Source organism: Malaclemys terrapin, chromosome 9 (genome assembly GCF_027887155.1).
Source record: "Malaclemys terrapin pileata isolate rMalTer1 chromosome 9, rMalTer1.hap1, whole genome shotgun sequence".
Lineage (NCBI taxonomy): Eukaryota > Metazoa > Chordata > Testudines > Emydidae > Malaclemys > Malaclemys terrapin.
In genome coordinates this window covers 46,608,641-46,628,094 of record NC_071513.1, presented here as the reverse complement: position 1 = coordinate 46,628,094, position 19,454 = coordinate 46,608,641, and the positions used below count along the sequence as shown (strand labels likewise).

The window sequence follows — 19,454 nt, the reverse complement described above, 5'->3', positions numbered from 1 at the left end:
AAGACACTGTCTTATTTTCGGGGAAACAGGGTATTGACTAAAATTACTTTATCCCATCAAACCATTCCCTCCATAAACTTATCAAGCTTAATCTTAAAGCCAGAGAGGGCTTTTGCCCCCACTGTTTCCCTCGGAAGGCTGTTCCAAAACTTCACCCCTCTGATGGTTAGAAACCTTTGTATAATTTCAAGCCTAAACTTCCTGACGGCCAGTTTATATCCATTTGTTCTCGTGTCCACATTAATACTGAGCTGAAATAATTCCTCTCCCTCCCTGGTATTTATCCATCTGGCCCATGGTAGCCCTGTTACACAACAGAAAGATGTATGTGTATACAGCAGCTAACCCCACATTGCCCTCCTCTGTGACTAGACCTCCTAATTCCTACCATAATCATTAATAGCCACAATTACTGAGATTTTTTTTTTCTTAAAGCCCCAGCTCCTGGAGTCAGGGGAATCTCAGCTATTCATTTTCAAGGTGAGCATCTAGTCATCAGGGCTGGGGAGAAGCTTGAACCTGTGACCTCTGAAAGACCAGGCAGCAAATGACCCCCAACATTTATTATACCAAAAATTTGTGAGTTTTAGGCAGCGCTTGTGCTTTGGGGACCTGGCTTGAATTTTGAGGGCTGGGGTTGGCCAGCCTGAGTGGCTCATTTGAAAGCTGAAATGAAATTTCTCTACTGCCCTCTGGAATCCAGCCTGTCCCCTCAACTAGCCCAAGCCGCACCAATAAAACCACATGCAAATGTTTCCATCATTTTAATCTTTTACATTTACCAAACCCTCTAGGCCATGTGTACTTGGTCCACTGCCTCCTTCCATTCCTGCCTTCAGCCAGCTCCTAACAAACAGGCTAAGACAGAGTCAAGCAAAACTTGAGGGCAGGGTTTTTTTGTTTTGTTTTGTTTTATTGGGGGTGGGTGTCTCCAATACTCTCACCTACTGCTGCCTCCATTCTTGCTTCCCAGCACTCTGCTCCTCATTGGCAAGTACGTGCCCCACCCCATCCCCCACCACTGGACAGCAGCGTAAGGCCACAGATGATTTCACAAACACCCCCTAACAGTGCATGTGGCTGGCTGCTTTTGGCCTAGGTCCTGGGTCTCACTGCAATGGAGCCTCTCCCTGGCATGACTTAATTTACAGCAGGGCAGGGCTGCTGCTGCCAGCACCTGCCCAGTTCAGTTACCCCAGATGCTGGCACACATAAATGTCCTGTTAATATAAACAGGCTGCTGCTGGCTCCAGCCTTCCACAGCAGGGCCCATATCAGCTGTAATGGGCCACTGGCTGAGGCCAGAGATAAGAGGGGAGTCCACTTTCCTGTCTGTCTAAATTTGGTGCAGTGAGGAGGCTAGGACAAGTTCTGCTCGCTCCTGGCCTTGGGCCTAAACCCTATTCCTGGGCAGTGATGCCATTAGGTGGCCCCTGCTTAGCAGTCTTGAAGGCGCAGGTGGCACCTGCTGACCTGAGCTCTGCAGGGACTGATTGCTGCAGGAACAGCAGCATGTGGGGCAGTGTTCCCACTACAGCCCTGTCGCTTGGGGAGTTGTAGGAAGGAGATGAATAGTGCCAAGTTGGCCTGATGGTGATTTATGCTCAGTTTGCACCAAGCCGAGGGAGACACCCTGTCCCTGGGGGTACATGAAGGGCAGCGTCAGACCCCTCCCCCCACCCCCAATTATATGGTGAACAGAGGGAGCATTGCAGCAGCCTCACCATTCTGGCCTTTCCTGTCCCAGGCTCTTACCCCTCCCCCCCTGGGCCCAGCCTAGCCCAGCCCATGCTAGGGAGAGTATAGAGGGCAGCAGCTACCTCTGGAAAATGGTCATTTAAACACCCCTCCTTCCCCCATGTACACCCTCCCCTCACCCCATCCCTACCGTTACAGTCACTATACACACCACCCACTGGATCACAGGTTAGCGCACAAGAGTTCAGCACCACCCCACCCAGCCCGCAGAGAGCATAGGCAGGCTGTTTCCCTAGACACCTGCCCCAGACTCCTGGATGGATGGCTCTAGCTGGGACACACACAGCAGGACAAAGGTGGGTGATGAGGCACAACTCCAACCCCCACAAGACAATCCCCATAGCCAGGCCCTATAACTCGCTCTGCAGGGACCGGGGCTGGTTCAGGCAGTGATATGACAATACATTCATAAGTAATTCATTGCACTGCTGTGCGCGGCAATCCAGTTTAAACACACAGCTCTCCCTTCCCACATGGGGTCATTGCACAAGAGTCCATGGCTGCTGTTTAATGCCTAACAACAGCTTTGCTGGAGGGTGGCTGGTTCCTGGCTCCTCCATGGAGTGATGTGCAAAGACCATGGCAGTGGTGGGTATTCCAGGTCAGTCCATACCGCTCTGGCCTTCTCCCGTTGCTTCACCAGTGCTTGGCCTGCAGCCACAGTGGCACTTTTAAGCAGAACATGGCACCAGTGGGTGAAATGCAGCCCCAGGTGGGCCCAGCTGCTAGTCGGAAGGAAATGCCTTTTTGCATTGAGGTTGCGCTGCTAGTGCTGTCCGTGGGCCAGTGTCAACACCGCTGTAGAGCTAAACACAGCCGTTAAGGACCAGGTTTCATCCCCTGAGGCTGGAGAAACTTTAGGACAAAGCTTAAAGCATGAGATTTCCTCCCAGCCCCATTACCGCAGGGCCAGTGCCATGTGCATGTCTCAATGTAACAGGAAGGCTCACCTCTTCAAAAGTGGCCACTCCTTTTGGGTGTCCAACAGGAAGCACCCTGAGTTTGATTCTCACAAATGCTGGGCCCTGCCACGCCAGCAGGCATCAGCAGAAGGTGGGAGTGGTTAGCCCCTCTGCAATAATCAATCTCACATCGGACACCCACAATCGGCAATTGCTTGAAATTTTGGACTTAAGTTGAAGTTATTTTTCACCTTTCCCAGTGAGTGAGTGGTTTAACGTTGGCTCCTCAGAAAGGCCAGGTGATGGGTCAATTATAGAGCTGAGCAGAAGACATCACAATGGGTGGGAAACTTTTTTTTACCAGTTTTTCAATATTTTGAGATTTTTTGAAAATCAAATTATTTCCTCCCACCTTCATGACTGGCTCTTCTTTTTGTATCACTGTTCTGGGGCAATGAAGCTGGGAGGTGACTCTTTATTACATTGAGCAGGGCAGTTTTTCCAATTTAACATCAAAACGTGAGCAAGAGGTCAGAGGCCTCCGGCTACTGGAGGAGCATTGGTGGCTGGTCATTGTCAGAGGCTGGAGTACCTGCTGCACCAACCAGTCCAGTTCAATTCAGGACAGAATAAATTACAGGTTTACATCTCACTGCAATAAATATCTTTTCTTGGAAACTATTTACAGAATTTAAATACATTTTATGGCTGAACAACAGTGGAGCGGGGGTGGGAGGTTGGGTTGTTGTTTTTTGTGTGGTATATTTCACTATCACAACTTCCAAAGCTGCCATGTTGAAATGTCAGAAGGTTCTTGAGCCTGCATGAGCTGGTCCCCCCCCCTCCGGAAGGAGCCCCCTCCTCTGCTCCAGTCTAGCAGGAGCCTCGAGTTTCCCCATTTTCACTTCACAGAAGCCTCCTGAATGGCACTGAATGGTGGCAGGGAATGTGAGCTACCTTTGGGTAGGACGGACAGTGGGAGGCCTGATCTCAGGTGGGACTCACAAGGCTCATGTGCCCCTGGGATCAATGGGAGTCAGGGACGCTCAGCACAGCCTACGATGGGTTTCTGGTTCTGGAACCCAAGAGATTTGGTGTTCAGAGGAGGGAACCAACATGCTACCCAAGTAGTGCCCTGAGGCTAAAGGGAGCTCTATCACCTCTGGCTCAAAACAAGCAAGCCAAGAGGAATGAGGGCCAGTGGGTCAGGACAGGGTGTCCAGTCATCTCAGCAGACAACCCAATACGCCCCAAGGCTGCTGGAGGAACCAGCTATATTCCATAGGCAGGAAACTGGCAAACAAAAGCAATATACACACTCGCTGCTCTGAGCGGCCTTTGGACGAGACCCAGGCGGGAAAGGTGGCCCAGCATGCACTATACTCTTCTGGGACGAGATACACTGCCATGAGCCCAAACATATCACAGCTTTGAAATGAAGATTAGAAAAGCCATGGTGCTGGCAAGGCATGCCCTAGTGCCTGTTCCCCCATAGCCCTGTCAAAGAGGCACTGTCCCTCCCTGAAGGTGGGACAGGAGGATGTGTAGTCTTTGACTGTGTCGAGTTTTCTGCCTCGGATGGGTCACAGGTGGCGCTGTAGTCTCGCAGATCTGGCCATTTCTAGAGTTTGCTCCCATCTCACCACTTGCTGCTGGCTGCCTGCTCTCATGTAACTCAGGTCTTCTTCACATTGAAGCCTGGAAGTAGTCAACTAAATGTGACTCAGCTGCTATGGAAACCTGACAACTCCAGCAGCACACATACAGCTTGGTCCTTTCTTCTAGCTCACAGGTACATATGGAAATTAACTGCTGAACTGAAACCATCAAGCACAGAAACCAAAAACCACAAGGGCAATCGAGGGCAAAGACATACAGACCAACAATCTTTGGCTAACATGGAACTGTAAACTCTTCAGGGGCACGCTTGAGAGCGGTGATGAGAAATGTTCTAGTGAAAGGATTCCACAGCATTCCATTCTGGGTCGTTTGCTGATGGGATGCATCTGCATCACGAACAAACACGCTCAAGAACAGATGCCTAGGTGTTTAGAGTTCTAGAATGACTGTGAAGTTGCTAGCGTTCTAGAGTGCCTGTACTAGATTTCAGGTTCTGGAGGGCCCATCCAGAGTTAAGATTCCCCGTCACCGACACTGGCCACGTTCTTTTTCCTTTATATGCTTTGCTAGGGATGGCTGCTGATGTCTTTAATTCCCTGGAGAATCCTCTTCATATGGCCCACCTTTGTTATCCCCAGATCCTGAATAAAAGAAGAGGACAAAGTTGAATAAACGCGCACCTGACAAATACACAAAGCGTCTCTGAACCACAGGGGAGCAGCAGACATTTTTATTACTGATGAACATGGGCTCCAGTCCTGCAATCCTTGCACCCCAGCCTCCCTCAGCAGTCTAGGTGGAGTGCGCAGGATCGATTTCTAGGGCTCAGCAGCACATTAGCAAATGCAGCTAGGAAAACACTGGCTTAAAAGCCCCCGCTGGATTTCTAGCCAACCATCTGCATGCCCCTCGGTCAGAATCCAGCCCCCCATGGGAAGCAGCTCTCACCACAGGCAAAACTGCGAGTCCAATCCAGCCAGGATGCTGGCGTTTCGGAGACTGCTGGGGCAGGTGGCTGGCTAAGAGTGGGCCCCGCGCCCAGAGATGGCATATCCCGCCTACCAGGCTGGCAGCAGCAGAATGGTGCCCCATGCTGGGACCCATTGCCTTCCATTCACCGGTTGGGGGCCTGGGGTTGCCCACAGGGGAGGAGAGCCCCAGGACTTAGGGGGCACCGAAGAGGGCTTTGAGGCCTGATCCACAGCCCACCCTGGCTGCAGGTGTGGGAGGAGACACTGAAATAGAGAATCCAAAGGCGTACCATAGCCACCTCCCGCAGTGGGGTAGGGCAGGCTAGAGGAGAGGAGCAGGGCAGGGCAGGGCGTGTGAACTGCACAGGCCAAGGGGGCAGCAGGTTGGGGGAGCTGGGCAGGGCATGTGAACCAGGCAGACGGGGCTGGCAGGTCGGGGTAGTGGGGCAGGGTGTGTGAGCTGGGCAGGCAGGAGGCTGGCATGATGGGGGAGTGGGGATGGGAATGTGTACCAGGCAGGCAGGGGACTGGCAGGATGGGGGAGCGGGGCAGGGTATGTGTACTGGGCAGGCAAGTGGCAGGCTGGTCGGGAGAGTGGGACAGGGCATGTGAACTGGGCAGGCAGGGGGCTGGTAGGATGGGGGTGTGACAGTGCACCCTTAAGGCTTTGTGGAAATATGCTTATGAATGTATATATAACTGGACATATCTCTGTAAAGGTTATGGTCTACTGAATCTATTCATCCTATTTGTATGCATGTGTCATTGTTGTATGTGAAATTATGAATATTGGCTGTGTACTTGCTTGATTTTTAAGTAGCTTTAGTAAACATTTACTCAGCTTCTTGAGAAAGGACTGTGCAAATTAAGTGCCTAATCGAGAAACACTTAAAAGGACAATGAATCTTGGAAGGCTCCAATCCACATAAGAAGTCTACCTGAGGACATTCAGGGTAGCATGTAAGCAATGGCTGCTGGCTGTAAAAAAAACAACGGTTACCTACCTTCTGTAACTGTTGTTCTTCGAGATGTGTTGTTCACGTCCATTACACATTAGGTGTGTGCGCGTCGCATGCATGGACGTCAGAAACTTCTTCCCTCAGCGGCTCCCGTCGGGCCGGCAGGGTCCCCCCTCCCGCCAGAGCAGCGCCCCACTCTAGCGTATATATATCCCTGCGGGCCTGACCCTCCCTCGGTTCCTTCTTGACGGTGACTCCGACAGAGGGGAAGGAGGGTGGGAAGTGTAATGGATGTGAACAACACATCTCAAAGAACAACAGTTACAGAAGGTAAGTAACCGTTTTTTCTTCTTCGAGTGATTGTTCACGTCCATTACACATTAGGTGACTCACAAGCTTACCACTGGAGGAGGGTAGGAGTCAAGGAACAATTGATTGAAGCACAGCCCTGCCGACCACCTCTCTGGTCTGATGATGGATTGCGTAGTGGGCTGCGAACGTATGCACCGACAACCAGGTCGCCGCTTTACAGATTTCTTGGAGTGGAACCTGCGCCAAGAAAGCCGCCGAGGACGCTTGGGCTCTAGTCGAGTGAGCTCTGATCTCTGGGGCTGGTACGTTGGCGAGCTCATAGCATGTGCGTATGCAAAGCACAATCCATGCTGACAAACGTTGCGCCGAGATAGGCTGGCCTTTCCTTCTCTCCGCAATGGCAATGAACAGTTGCGTCGACTTGCGGAATGGCCTGGTCCATTCCAGATAGAATGCCAAGGCTCTACGGACATCGAGGGTACGTAGGCTGCGGTGGCTTGGGTCCGTATGGGGCTTAGGGAAGAACACCGGTAAACAAACGTCCTGCCCCATATGAAATTGCGTGACCACTTTAGGAAGGAATTTGGGGTGCGGCCTCAGTTGCACCTTATCCTTATAAAAAACTGTATAAGGGGGTTCTGAAGTGAGGGCTCTCAATTCCGATACCCTCCTAGCCGATGTGATGGCCACTAGAAACGCTACCTTCCATGAGAGGTGCATGAGGGAGCAAGAGGCTAGGGGTTCAAAGGGCGGCCCCATGAGTTTAGTTAGGACCAGGTTAAGATTCCATGCAGGGACCGGCGGGCGTGAGTAGGGAAACACCCTCTCCAGCCCCTTGAGGAATCGGACTACTGTGGGGTTGGAGAACACCGAAACCCGCAACTCTCCGGGGTGGAACGCCGATATGGTGGCCAGATGCACTTTAATTGAGGTGGGAGTGAGCCCTTGATGCTTGAGGTGCAGCAAGTAGTCCAGTATTGATGGGATGGAGGCCTGCAGAGGCTGTATGTGATGAGGCTCACACCAGTGGGAGAACCTCTTCCATTTGTCAAGGTAGCTCGCTCTTGTGGAGGGCTTCCTACTACCAAGAAGAATTTGCTGGATCTGGTGGGAGCACCTGTGCGCCATATTGTTTAGCCAGAGAGATACCACGCCGTGAGATGTAGCGACGGTAGGTTCGGGTGGAGTAGGCGACCCCAGTCCTGCGTGATGAGGTTGCGATAGAGGGGGAGGGCGATCGGGGCGGTCACGGATAGTTCCAGCAGGGTCGTGAACCGGCCACGCCGGTGCGATGAGGATGACTGTCGCCTTGTCCCTGCAGGTCTTGAGCAGGACCCTGTGGATGAGCGGGAATGGTGGGAAGGCATACCTCAGTCTTCCGCCTCACGGAATCGCAAAGGCATCTGCCAATGAGCCCGGGCTGAGGTTCTGGAATGAACAAAACTGAGGGCATTGGCTGTTGTCCTTGGTGGCGAAGAGATCCAGAGGTGGGGGTTTCCCCAGGTGGAAGACTGAATGCAGGATGTCCTCTCGTAGAGTCCATTAGTGCATGTGGTAGGACCTGCTGAAGCGGTCTGCTAACCTGTTTTGGACCCCTGGGAGATATGGTGCCAGTAGGTGGACTGAATGGGCTATACAGAAGTCCCATAGGAGGAGCGCCTCGTGACAGAAGGGAGAGGATCAGGACCCTCCCTGCTTGTTTATGTAGAACATGGCGGTAGTGTTGTCCGTCAGAACTGACACGCTGTGGCCTTCTATGGTAGCGTGAAAGGTCTGGCAGGTGAGGGGAACTGCCCTTAACTCCTTCAGATTGATGTGAAGCAACTTTTCTTCCCTGGACCATAAGCCCTGGGTCCGCAGGTCCCCAAGGTGCGCCCCCCAGCCCAGGTCCGACGCATCTGTTACTAATGTCAGAGTGGGTTGCGGGGTGGCGAAAGGGACCCCTTCGCAAACCTGCTGGTGATCGAGCCACCAGCGGGGGAGTTCGACACCCGAGCTGGGATTGACACTACTAGGTCTAAGGGGTCTCTGTTGGGGCAATACGTTTCGGCCAGCCACAACTGTAACAGTCTAAGTCTTAGGCGGGCATGTCTGACTACATGTCTGCAAGCCGCCATGTGCCCCAAGAGTTGCATACGGCACCTGGCCGTGGTCGTGGGGAATTGTTGGATGGAGCTTACGACCCTTTGAATGGCCAGGAACTATGACACTGGAAGACTTGCCCGTGCCGCCACCGAGTCCAGAACCGCTCCTATGAAATCCAGTCCTGCGTGGGGCTCAGTGAGGACTTGGGTACATTGACCAGTAGACCGAGCTTGCAGAACACCTGTAACACCAGTGCCACGTGGGAGCGGACCTCGTCTTCTTACCTGCCCGCGAGGAGCCAGTCATCCAAGTACGGGTATACCCGCATCTTTCTTTTCCGAAGAAAGGCTGCCACCACGGACATGCATTTCGTGAACACTCGCGGGGCCGTTGCTAGGCCGAAGGGCAAGACCGTAAATTGGAAATGGTGTTGGTTGATGGTAAAGCGTAGGAACCGCCGGTGGGCCGTGCAAATGGCAATGTGAAAGTATGCATCTTTCATATCGAGGGCAGCGTACCAATCCCCTGGATCCAAGGGAGACCATACGAAAACGTGCCTTGACCAAAAATTTGTTTAGTTTGCGTAGGTCCAAAATGGGATGGAGGCCCCCTTTTGCTTTGGGAATGAGGAAACATCTGGAGTAAAACCCTTTCCCTCTTAGGTCCGGAGGGACTTCTTCCACTGCTTCCTACTTTGAGGAGGGCCCGCACTTCCTGCATAAGGAGTTGCTCGTGAGAGGGGTCCCTGAAGAGTGACAGGGATGGGGGGTGAGAGGGAGGGGGCGAGGAGAACTGAAGGGTGTATCCTGCCTCCACCGTGCGAAGGACCCAGCGGTCCGACGTTATACGGGACCAAGCACGGTAAAAATGGGACAGGCGGTCCCTGAAACATAGAGGAGGATCCAGTATAAGGGTTGGTACGCTGTCCTCAATCGCAGCTTCAAAACCCTTGCTTATTTCCCGGCTGCAGCTTGCCTTGGCTGTGGTTTTGGCCCTGGTTAGGCGTGTTGTTACGTCTACGCCTGTTATCCCTGCCCCTTCTGCGGTACGGTTCCTGTCTAGGACGAGGGTGGTATTGCCTCTGCGGTGGTTGGGGCTTAAAGGGGTTCCTCTGTGTCACTGGGGTGTGCGTTCCCAACAACTTGAGGGTTGCTTGAGAGTCTTTGAGGCTATGCAATCTGGCATCCGTCTGGTCTGAGAACAAGCCTAACCCTTCGAACAGGTCTTGCAAGGTGTTTTGTACCTCTGGGGGAATGCTGGAAGCCTGTAGCCATGCCGAGCGCCTCATTACCACTCCTGACACGATTGTCCTGGCCGCTGCGTCTGCGGAGTCAAGGGAGGCTTGCAAAGAGGTTTTGGCTACTGCCTTCCCCTCGTCCACCAGGGCAGCGAACTCTGGTTGTGAACCCTGGAGCAGGGAGTCCTTAAACTTGAAGACTGATGCCCAAGAATTGAAATTGTGTCTCTTCAGAATCGCTTGTTGGTTAGCAATCCTCAACTGGAGGCCCCCGGACGAGTAGACCTTCCTACCAAATAAGTCCAAGCGCTTTGCCTCCTTGGCCTTGGGGGCCGGGGCTTGCTGGCCATGCTGCTCTCGTTTGTTGACTGCAGAGACAACCAGCGAACAGGGTGCTGGGTCAGAAAAGAGGAAGTCGAACCCCTTGGAGGGGCCAAGTACTTCCTCTCTACGCCTTTCGCAATTGGTGGACTGGAGGCCGGTGTTTGCCACACTGTCTTATAGTTCGACTGTACTGTCTGGAGGGGCCTTCCGGGCTTAGGATGTCAACCATGAGGTCCTCCTGCTCTACAGTCTCCTCCACCTGCAACCCCAGATTGAGGGCTACTCAGTGGAGCAGATCCTGCTGGGCCCGATGGTCAATCGGGGGAGGGCCGGACACCGTCGTGCCCGCCACGGCTTCATCTGGTGAGGAGGAAGAGGTTAGGGCTTTCTGTGCGTCCTCTTCTTCCTGCAACTCCTCACCTACTGGGCGCTCCTCTGGGGTCTGTCCCATAGTGTGGGCCTGAGACGGTGTCGGGCTCGGTGCCGAGTCGGCTCTTTCTTGCCCCGGTGGTCTGGAGACCATGGCCTCCTTGTGCGAGGAGGGGCGCCCCTGCGGAGAGTGGGACCGGCGACTCAAGGGGCCAGATCTCAAGGTCCTGGACGGGGGGCCTTGCTGGTGGTAGGCCCAAGGGGTCCAGAATGACCATTGTCCTGGCTGGCCCCACTGTGGGTGCCAAGGGGCTTCATGTTCCCTACCAGCCGGTGCCCTGTGGGCAAATCTGCTGGACTGGCCCGAGTCTGCCTCCGAAACCACAGACGGTGACCTGGATGGCCACGGTGGTGCCGTGGGACGGTGCCGGTCCGGGGTCGGAGAGTAGTACCTCCGGGACCGGGACCGGGACCGGGAGTAACGTCTTGCCGACCTGGTCCGGTACTGGTGACCTCGGGACCGGGAACGACTGCGAGCGGTCGGTCTTGGGGATCGCGTGGCTGACACGTCCCGGTGCCTACTCGAGTAGGGCTGCTGGGTCGGCGCCAGGCGCTTGTTGGGGCCCAATGGCTGTGCGGCCGTCTGCGCCGAGGGTAGCCGGGAGTCCACCAAGGCAGAGCTCGACCGGGAGCGGCGCCATGAACAGTGCTGAGGTGGTGACCATGATGGGCGCACTATTGCTGGCTTGCCTCTGGAAGGCAGTCTTGGCAGATTATCTTTGGCTTGGAGGGGGGCCCTCAGCGGACAATTCAATGAGGTCCTTTGCTGCCTCAAACGTGTCTGGGGTGGAGGGCTGTTCCAAAAGCTCCTCCAGCCCTTCCTCCTCACTCGATGCGCCTATCCCGGGGCTCGACGGGCCTCTCGGCGCCGGAGCCACTGGCACCGGGATCTGTCCTGGGGTCGCCACTCTCTTAGGCGCATTCGAGGTCTTCGCGGGCGCTGCCCTCTTATGCGGGGAGCGTCCTCGGGCCTTAGGTTGGCCCTTTGATTTTGCCAGCAAAGATGACCGGTGCCGGGGGCGGTCTTGCTGTGTCGGTGCCGTTGGCTTATGGTGCCCTGCCAGTGCCAGATCATGAACCGATGCCGGGGCACTCCGCACCGAAGTTGCCTGATGTGTCGAATTGGAGGGCTGTAATGCAGCCTCCATGAGCAGCTGCTTAAGGCGAAAGTCCCTCTCTTTCTTAGTCCTGGGCTTGAAGACCTTACAGATCTTGCAGCGCTCTTTTTGGTGTGCTTCCCCCAGGCAACGGAGGCATGAGTCGTGGGGATCACTTATCGGCATAGGCTTGCGGCACGTGGCACAAGCCTTGAAGCCTTGGGCGTCCGGCATGCCCCGCAGCCCAGGGCCGGTGTCGGGATTGACCAACACCTAAAACAAAGGAGCTTAACTACTACTAAAGAACTGTTTGCTAAGATTCTAGGTACTAAAGAACTGATAACTGCTAAGAAGAACACTAACTATTAACGCTAAGGGACACTCTCAAGTGAGAGACAGAGTTGTTCCAACGCCGTCACGGACAGTAAGAAGGAGCTGAGGGAGGGTCGGGCCCGCAGGGATATATATACGCTAGAGCGGGGCGCCGCTCTGGCGGGAGCGGGGACCCTGCTGGCCCGACAGGAGCCGCTGAGGGAAAAAGTTTCCGATGACCGTGCACGCGACGCGCGCACACCTAATGTGTAATGGACGTGAACAATCACTCGAAGAAGAACTGGGCCATGCATGGACATGTGACTTGCCCATGTGACACCAAAACTTCATCTTGGAGCTGGACTTTCCATAGGAGAGAGGAGGGGGTCTCCACCCACAAGAGAAAGTCTACTTAAACCCCTGGGAGACCCCCTCCCCCATTTGGTCTTCAGCTGGCTAAAGGGATAGCCTCTCCACCCCAAAGATACCTGAAAGAGACTGGAACAAAGGACAGTAACTATAGGGGGTGTGAGTAATTTCTGGACCCAGACTAGAAGGAGACTAGTCTGTAAAAGGAAGCTTACTGGAACACAACGGAGGCTGAGATTTTGTCTGTATTCAGTTTTCTTGCTGTATTAGACTCAGACTTGCATGTTTTATTTTATTTTACTTGGTAATTCACTTTGTTCTGTCTGTTACTACTTGGAACCATTAAATCCTACTTTCTGTATTTAATAAAATCACTTTTTACTTATTAATTAATCCAGAGTATGCATTAATACCTGGGGGGGGGGCAAACAGCTGTACATATCTCTCTATCAGTATTATAGAGGGCGAACAATTTATGAGTAAAACTTTATAAATATAAATTTATAAATGAGTAAAATTTTATAAATAAAACAGATTTATTTGGGGTTTGGACCCCATTGGGAGTTGAGCATCTGAGTGTTAAAGACAGGAACACTTCTTAAGTTGCTTTCAGTTAAGTCTGCAGCTTTGGGGCACGTGGTTGAGACCCTGGGTTTGTACTGGAGCAGACTGGCGTGTCTGGCTCAACTAGACAGGGTGCTGGAGTCCCAAGTTGGCAGGGAAAGCAGGGGCAGAAGCAGTCTTGGTACATCAGTTGGCAGCCCCAAGGGGGTTTCTGTGATCCAACCCGTCACAGGGGGAATGGGGCAGGGTGTGTTTATCGGGCTGGCAGGATGGGGGAGTGGGGCAGGGTGTGTGTACTGGGCAGGCAGAAGACTGGCAGGATGCGGGAGTGGAGTAAGGCATTTGAACCAGGCAGGCCGAGGGGGCAGCAGTTCGGGGGGGACAGGGCGTGTGTACTGGGCAGGCAGCAGGCTGGTTGGGGGACTGGGAAGAGGCATGTGAACTGGGCAAGCAGGGGGTTGGCTGGTTGTGGGAGCGGGGCGAGGCTGGTTGAAAAATTGTAGTTGGATGTTTTCTGTCAGAAAATGCTGTTTTGGCTAAACTGAACTTTTTATGAAAGATGGATTTTGACAAAATTTTCCACAAAAAATGTGATATTTGAACAATTAAAAAAAAGAGCCCTTTAAGTTACCCAGGCTCTAATGTCCATGTGAATCAATGGCAGGCAGGCGCCAAGCACCGGTGAGGATTTGGCCCTCAGGGTATTAATTGGAGGAGCAGCTATTTTCAGTAGCCTAGAGAAATGATTCCAGGCTAATGGCACAGCTGCTGCTTCAAAGCAGGGTGCGGTCTCCACGGCCCAATTCAACTCTGGACTGGTCTTCCAGGAAGAGACCTACTGGTACCAGATGTGATAGGGACACCTGCTCAGTAGGGAATTCCCCCACTCCCCACCCCAAACCTTCTCCCAGCTCATTTCACCTGGCTGCCCAGGAATGAGCGTGACCATGTCCTCGGGGCGGTAGGCTCTGGATCCCATTCCCAAGCCCCACCTTCACTCAGGTGCTTCATTAATCACCCAGGCCAGGTAGCTGGAGGAGAGGAATGGAGGTTATGGCTTGTGCTATGGAGTCCCTGGCTGGGAGTCACCATCCCACCCCCCAGCTGCGGGAAGCCAGTGCCGTGCAGCGACACCATGACTGCTCTGGTTCTCGAGGAGCCCGTATTCTGACAGCGCGGCATCACCTGCAGCGAAATGCAAATACACTGACTCATAGGGCAGGTGCAGCATGCAAGCGCAGCCCCGCCGATGCCATTCAAGTGCCGTGCCAATGCCTGGGTCCCAGGTGAGGGGCTAACATGCCAACTCAACCCTGCCAATGCAATTCCCAGCTGGCTTACAATCGTTCATGGGGTTCTGCCAGGAGCAAGGCTGCACCAATCGGGCAGCATTCTGCCCATAACTGTACCCATGCAGCTCAATGGGGCACTAATGGAGAGAGCCACGCTGCTGCGGTCAGAAAAGCAAGTGATGCAAGTACCTTCAAGTCTCTTCTCTCCAGCAGGATCAGCTCTGAGCCCTGGATGTCATGGCGGAAAAAAAAGTCTTTGTATTCCCCTAAGCCAAGCGTGTCCAGCCAGGCCGCCACCTCCTCAGCGCCCCATTTCTCCACTAGCAAAAAGGGAAAGCAAAGACGATCGACTCAGCAGCGAAAAGTGGACAGAGGCGCAGCCGAAAGCAACGCGCACACACAGGGAAGCACAAAGCCAGGCAGGGCGAGAGCGCAGGCAACAGGCAGCAGCATTCCAGCATGGCAGGATCCCATGCCTGGGGCTTGGGCACCACCCGCAGCCCCCGATGGAAACGCTCCCTTGCTACACCCAGGATCTGTTCCAGGCAGCTCTGCTCAGAAGAGGGGCCCCGCCAGAATCCCACTGATTTCTGCTCCCTCGTCTCCCTAGCACAGGGACTATTTCCAAGGCAGGCCAGGTCTGACAACCCGGCCTATCTCTATTTCCTACATGGAGAGCAGCACGAGAACTGGGATCAGGGTGGTAGGTGACCTGGAGGGTGCAGATTTGGTCCTAGAGGTCACGTGACCCACGATGGCTGTTTCTGTATGGCTCACAGCTCTTTCTGAAAGCATCAACCTAACATGCTGCATGGGCACAAAACCATTGCAGTGAGTCTCATGTACAGTGCCTAGTGAGAGGGAAAAAGGTGAGTGGGCTGTGAAAGATTCCACTCATGCCCAGAAAAGGGGTTTTCCCCTCCTGTTTTCCCTGCAAAACATCAGGAATGCCAGAGCTGGCCTCCCTCTCTCAGTCGAGGGCTTAGAAATGTGCTCTGTGGCCTGGGGAGAGCTAAGGCCTAACACAGGCATCCTTTTTCCCATGTGTTTTTCAGTCACTGGAGTTCACCGGGGCCATGTGTGGACGGCCCAGTTCTCATGTCCATCGTGAACAGTGTGCGGCTCACACAACGGCTGGGCCAAACGCTAGCCTGAATGATGCACATGGCCCGACAGGATCCCGATGGTCAAATAGATCCCCTGGGCCCGCAAGAATGAAAAGCAAAACTGAACCTGCCAGCTGGGATTTAGGAGTGCCCTGCCCACATGCCCCTGATAGGGAAGAAGGCACAGTACCAGAGCCATGCAGCACAGAGCTGCTGTGCCCCCAGGGCCCCACGTCAGTGCACGGCTCAGGACTCTGATCTCTTCAAGAGACCAAGCTATGTGGTGAGAACAGAGCCCAAGCACTGTTCTCAGGACACTGAGCTGCTCACCCCTCATGCTCCCCTCTGAGGTCCCGGGGCAGAGCCCCGCCCCATATGCTCCCCTTCAAGGGGCCGGGAGTCAGAGCCCTTTGCCCCATACGCTCCCCTCCGAGGGGCTGGAAGGCAGAGCCCCACCCCGTATACTCCCCTCCGAGGGGCTGGGAGGCATAGCCCCGCCCCATACACTCCCCTCCATGGCCCCAGCACTCCAGAGACGTTTCCATACAAAACACTGGCATAAGAACATAAGAACAGCCATACTGGGTCAGACCAAAGATCCATCAACTCTAGTAGCCTGTCTTCTGACAGAGGCCAATGCCAGGTGCTTCAGAGGGAATGAATAGAAAAAGGCAGGTATCAAGTGATCCATCCCCTGTCGCCCATTCCCAGCTTCTGGCAAACAGAGGCTAGGGACACTTGTAGCTTGTTTCAAAAGCCCTGAGGCTAGGGGTCCCCATTCCCTTTCCAGCCGCTGCAGCCCTGCAAACTCCCTTGGAGATAGAAGAACGGGGCATGGCCTGAGAGCCAGCCTGCACGCGGATGGCCAGGGGGCACAGGGGGGCCTCCTGTGTGGGCATGGGAGTAACTGACTAGGGCTAGATCTGAGAGCACCACAGCATCGACCAGTCCAGCCCATGCCCCCCGGGAAGCCCATGTACTGATGGACTCAGGGTCACTGAGTGAATGTGACAGAGCTGAGGTGAAAACGGACTCCCAAGCCTGTGCACTGACCATCAGCCCTCGCTCCCGATAAGGCACCAAGGCATCAGGAGGAAGCCCTGAACTCTCCATGCCTGGGACTTGCTGAGGGGATTCTCCTACCAGCACCAAGAGGCCAGGACATGGAGCGGGGCTGACGGCCAGACTTGGGCAAGCGAGGCAGCCGGGGCTGGGAGATGCAGCATTGGTTATGTTTGCAAAGCTGGTGCCAATGCGGGAGGAGTCAAACACATCTGAGAGGGTTTGGACCACAAGTCTCACTGCAAGTCAATGGGACATGCTCCTAAATCCCTAGACACTTTGGAAAATCTTCCCAGGAGGCCCATTTCTTTCTAAACCCCATTTTTATAACTCTCTCCTCCTCTGAGAGAGGAGCTTTGAGCTGACGGCCCAGCAAGCTGTGCCCCCTCCTGCCCTGTGCCAGTCACTCCATCCTCGGCACGGTTCAGTGCCTGGCTGCAATCAGAGCCAGCCTGGAGGGCAGATGGGCAGGCGGGCTAGCAGTCCTGAGGTGCTGCTCTAGACGGGTTTGCAGCCTGCCCTGCTCACCTTGTCTAAGAGCCCTCCAGCGGCACAACACAATGGTATGGATTTACTCTGGCTGCGGTGCGTGCCAGATTGGTAGCACAGCAGGTCCAGGACGCTCTCTAGTGCTTGGGAGGCGAAGGCTGCTCTGCCAGTCTAGCCCACTGCTCTGGGGAGGTTTACCTGGGACCATGCTGCTGGATTTCAGCTTCTGAAACTTATCCTTGTCCTTCTTGGGTTTGGGAATGTTGATCCGTAGCTTCAGGCTGCCCTTGCTGCTGCTCTCGGAGCTCTCCTGGTGCCCGAGGCCGGCAGAGAGGATAACGGGTTAGGTTCACAAGCCATGCATTTCATCTGTGCCACTCCGCGCCCTGGTCAGATGCCCACCCCTCCCTGCCATCAGCACGGGCCAGTGCTTAACCGCACCTCGTTTCTATCCCAGCTTTGCCCTGGCATCCCCAGCACTGGCTGATGCGATTCACACCAGCCCAGATCCACCAGTCCTAGCATCTGTGGAGGGCGTAGTCTAGTCAGGACACAGATATTTTTACCACTGAATGGGGTTAGAACAGCGGTTCTCAAACTGTGGGTCAGGACCCCAAAGTGGGTCGTGACCCTGTTTTAATGGAGGTCAGCAGGGCTGGTGTTAGACTTGCTGGGGTCCGGGGTTGAAGCCCAAGCCCCATCACCTGGGGCCAAAGCCCAAGGGCTTCAGCCCTAGGTGCCGGAGCTCAGGCTCCAGCTTTGGCTTCAGCCCTGGGCAGCAGGGCTGACGCCCGTGGGCTTCAACTTTGGCCCCCTGCCTAGGGTGGCGAGGCTCAGGCTTCAGCTTTACCCCCCCACCACAACCTGGGGCTGCAGGGCTCGGGCAGGCTCAGGCTTTGGTCCCCCCTCTTGGGGTCACTGGAGTCGCAGTGCAATGAAGTTTGAGAACCCTTGGGTTAAAAGACAGAAAGGTAAAATGTCTGAGCCCTGGCTACATTATGTGGCCCCGCATTGCTGCCAGCCACGGAGCATGTCAGACCCACCTTTGTGCTCTCCTGGGCAATCCTCCAGCCCCAGTTTCCCCATCTGTAAGACAAAGCTAGTGATACCCCACCCCCAGCTCTATAAAGTGCCGGGGGCTCTGCAGCTGAGAAGTGCCATGTAAACTGGCTTACCACTGCTCCCTTGAATGATAAACCGTCCTCTTGGACAGCCTGTGCCCCCAAGACCACAGCCACAAGAAGAGCACCAGGAGAGTTACCAGAAGAGAGCAGAACAGGCCTGATAAAGGCAGCTGCTGCACATGAGCAAGTGCCACTGAAGTCAATGGGAGTCACTTGTACGTTTAGCTGCATGACCGGATCGAGAAATCCAGTGCTGGTTCATCACCTGCTCACAGGATGTGCACCGCTCCTCCCCGCCAGCCCCGATTCTCCGCTCTGGGCCTCCCAGAGACACAGAGTGCTTCAAGTATTCTGGATTCCCCAATAACCCCTGCCCCCTCCGAGCAGGCTCAGGCCCCCTCGTCACAGCAATACTGACACATGCACAGCTGAGACTTCAGGTGCACTGTACGGGGGGGGTGGGGGGGATCTTATTCAGACCAGGGCCCCTGCCATGAAGAGATCATAATCTAAGGCCCTGATCCTGCAATCAGGCCCATGAGAAGGCTCAGGACTCTAGTAGGATCCACGCAAAGTCTGCTGGGGCAGATCTGACTGCAGGGTTAGGGCCAGAGTGAGGACAGCAGAGGAGGGAGGGGGAGGGAGAGGAGAAGGAGGAGGCAGACACAGATCTTGCAGTTCTTGGGAGACTCATGAAAGAGTCTGGAGGCCCAAGTCCCATTTTATTTGCAATGGTTTATTGATTCTCAGGGCTGTGGGTGCTAAGCCCCCTGCAGAAGCACAGGGCTCAGGATGGATGTATATGAAGGGATGGGGGAGAGGATGGTCCAGTCTAATGCAAAGCCAGCTCAGTGGGATGGGAGGGGCTGGGCTGCAAAGGGTACAGCAGCAGGCTTGTTAACAGGGTACTTGCCCAGGGTCACCCAAAGAGAACCCAGCTCCCCTGCTCTGGTCACTAGGCTAGGCTGCCTCGCTGACTCTCCCTCACTGGCTGCAATGGTACCAGGCAGGCTCCTGCCAGTATGGGGAGGAGGAGGAACGACCTGACCAAACTGCCCCCGAGCGGCCCCATGCACCCACCTCCTCGGCAGAGTTGATGATGGGCGCCAGCCAGTGGATGTCGGGCAGCCTCTGGAGCTCCTGGCTGACGGTGTTCAGGGCTCTTTGCAGCCCCTCCTCTTGCTGTGGGGAGTCCAGCTGCTGCAGGGATTGGGGGAGAGAGCCATGAGAGCCCCGTGCAGAGCTCATTGTGCGAACGCGCGCCATGGGTACTGCTGGAGAGGACGGGCAGGGACAATGCACTGACCTGCCTTACGGCTCCATCCACTTGGGACTGGAGTTCAGCTAACCACAAGGACGAACCCCGGGGAGGAAGTCTGCCCATTCCTCTTTGGGTTTCACTGCTGAGATTGATACCAGTCTCTGCAAGTTACTGATTGCTT

General features: G+C 54.6%; 1 protein-coding gene across 1 annotated transcript in view; it reads right to left on the bottom strand.

Annotated features, from left to right (window-relative positions):
- Positions 1-749: 749 nt before the first annotated feature.
- The window catches only part of LOC128843746 (diacylglycerol kinase delta-like), a 166,552-nt gene continuing 147,847 nt past the window's right edge, over positions 750-19,454 (bottom strand). Inside the window, exons 27-30 of the mRNA XM_054040836.1 lie at positions 19,093-19,212; positions 17,087-17,198; positions 14,421-14,551; positions 750-4,921 (exon numbers count right to left, since the gene is read on the bottom strand). Coding sequence (XP_053896811.1) covers positions 4,847-4,921; positions 14,421-14,551; positions 17,087-17,198; positions 19,093-19,212 — 438 coding nt within the window. The 3' untranslated portion in view covers positions 750-4,846. The remainder of the gene's footprint in view (positions 4,922-14,420; positions 14,552-17,086; positions 17,199-19,092; positions 19,213-19,454) is intronic.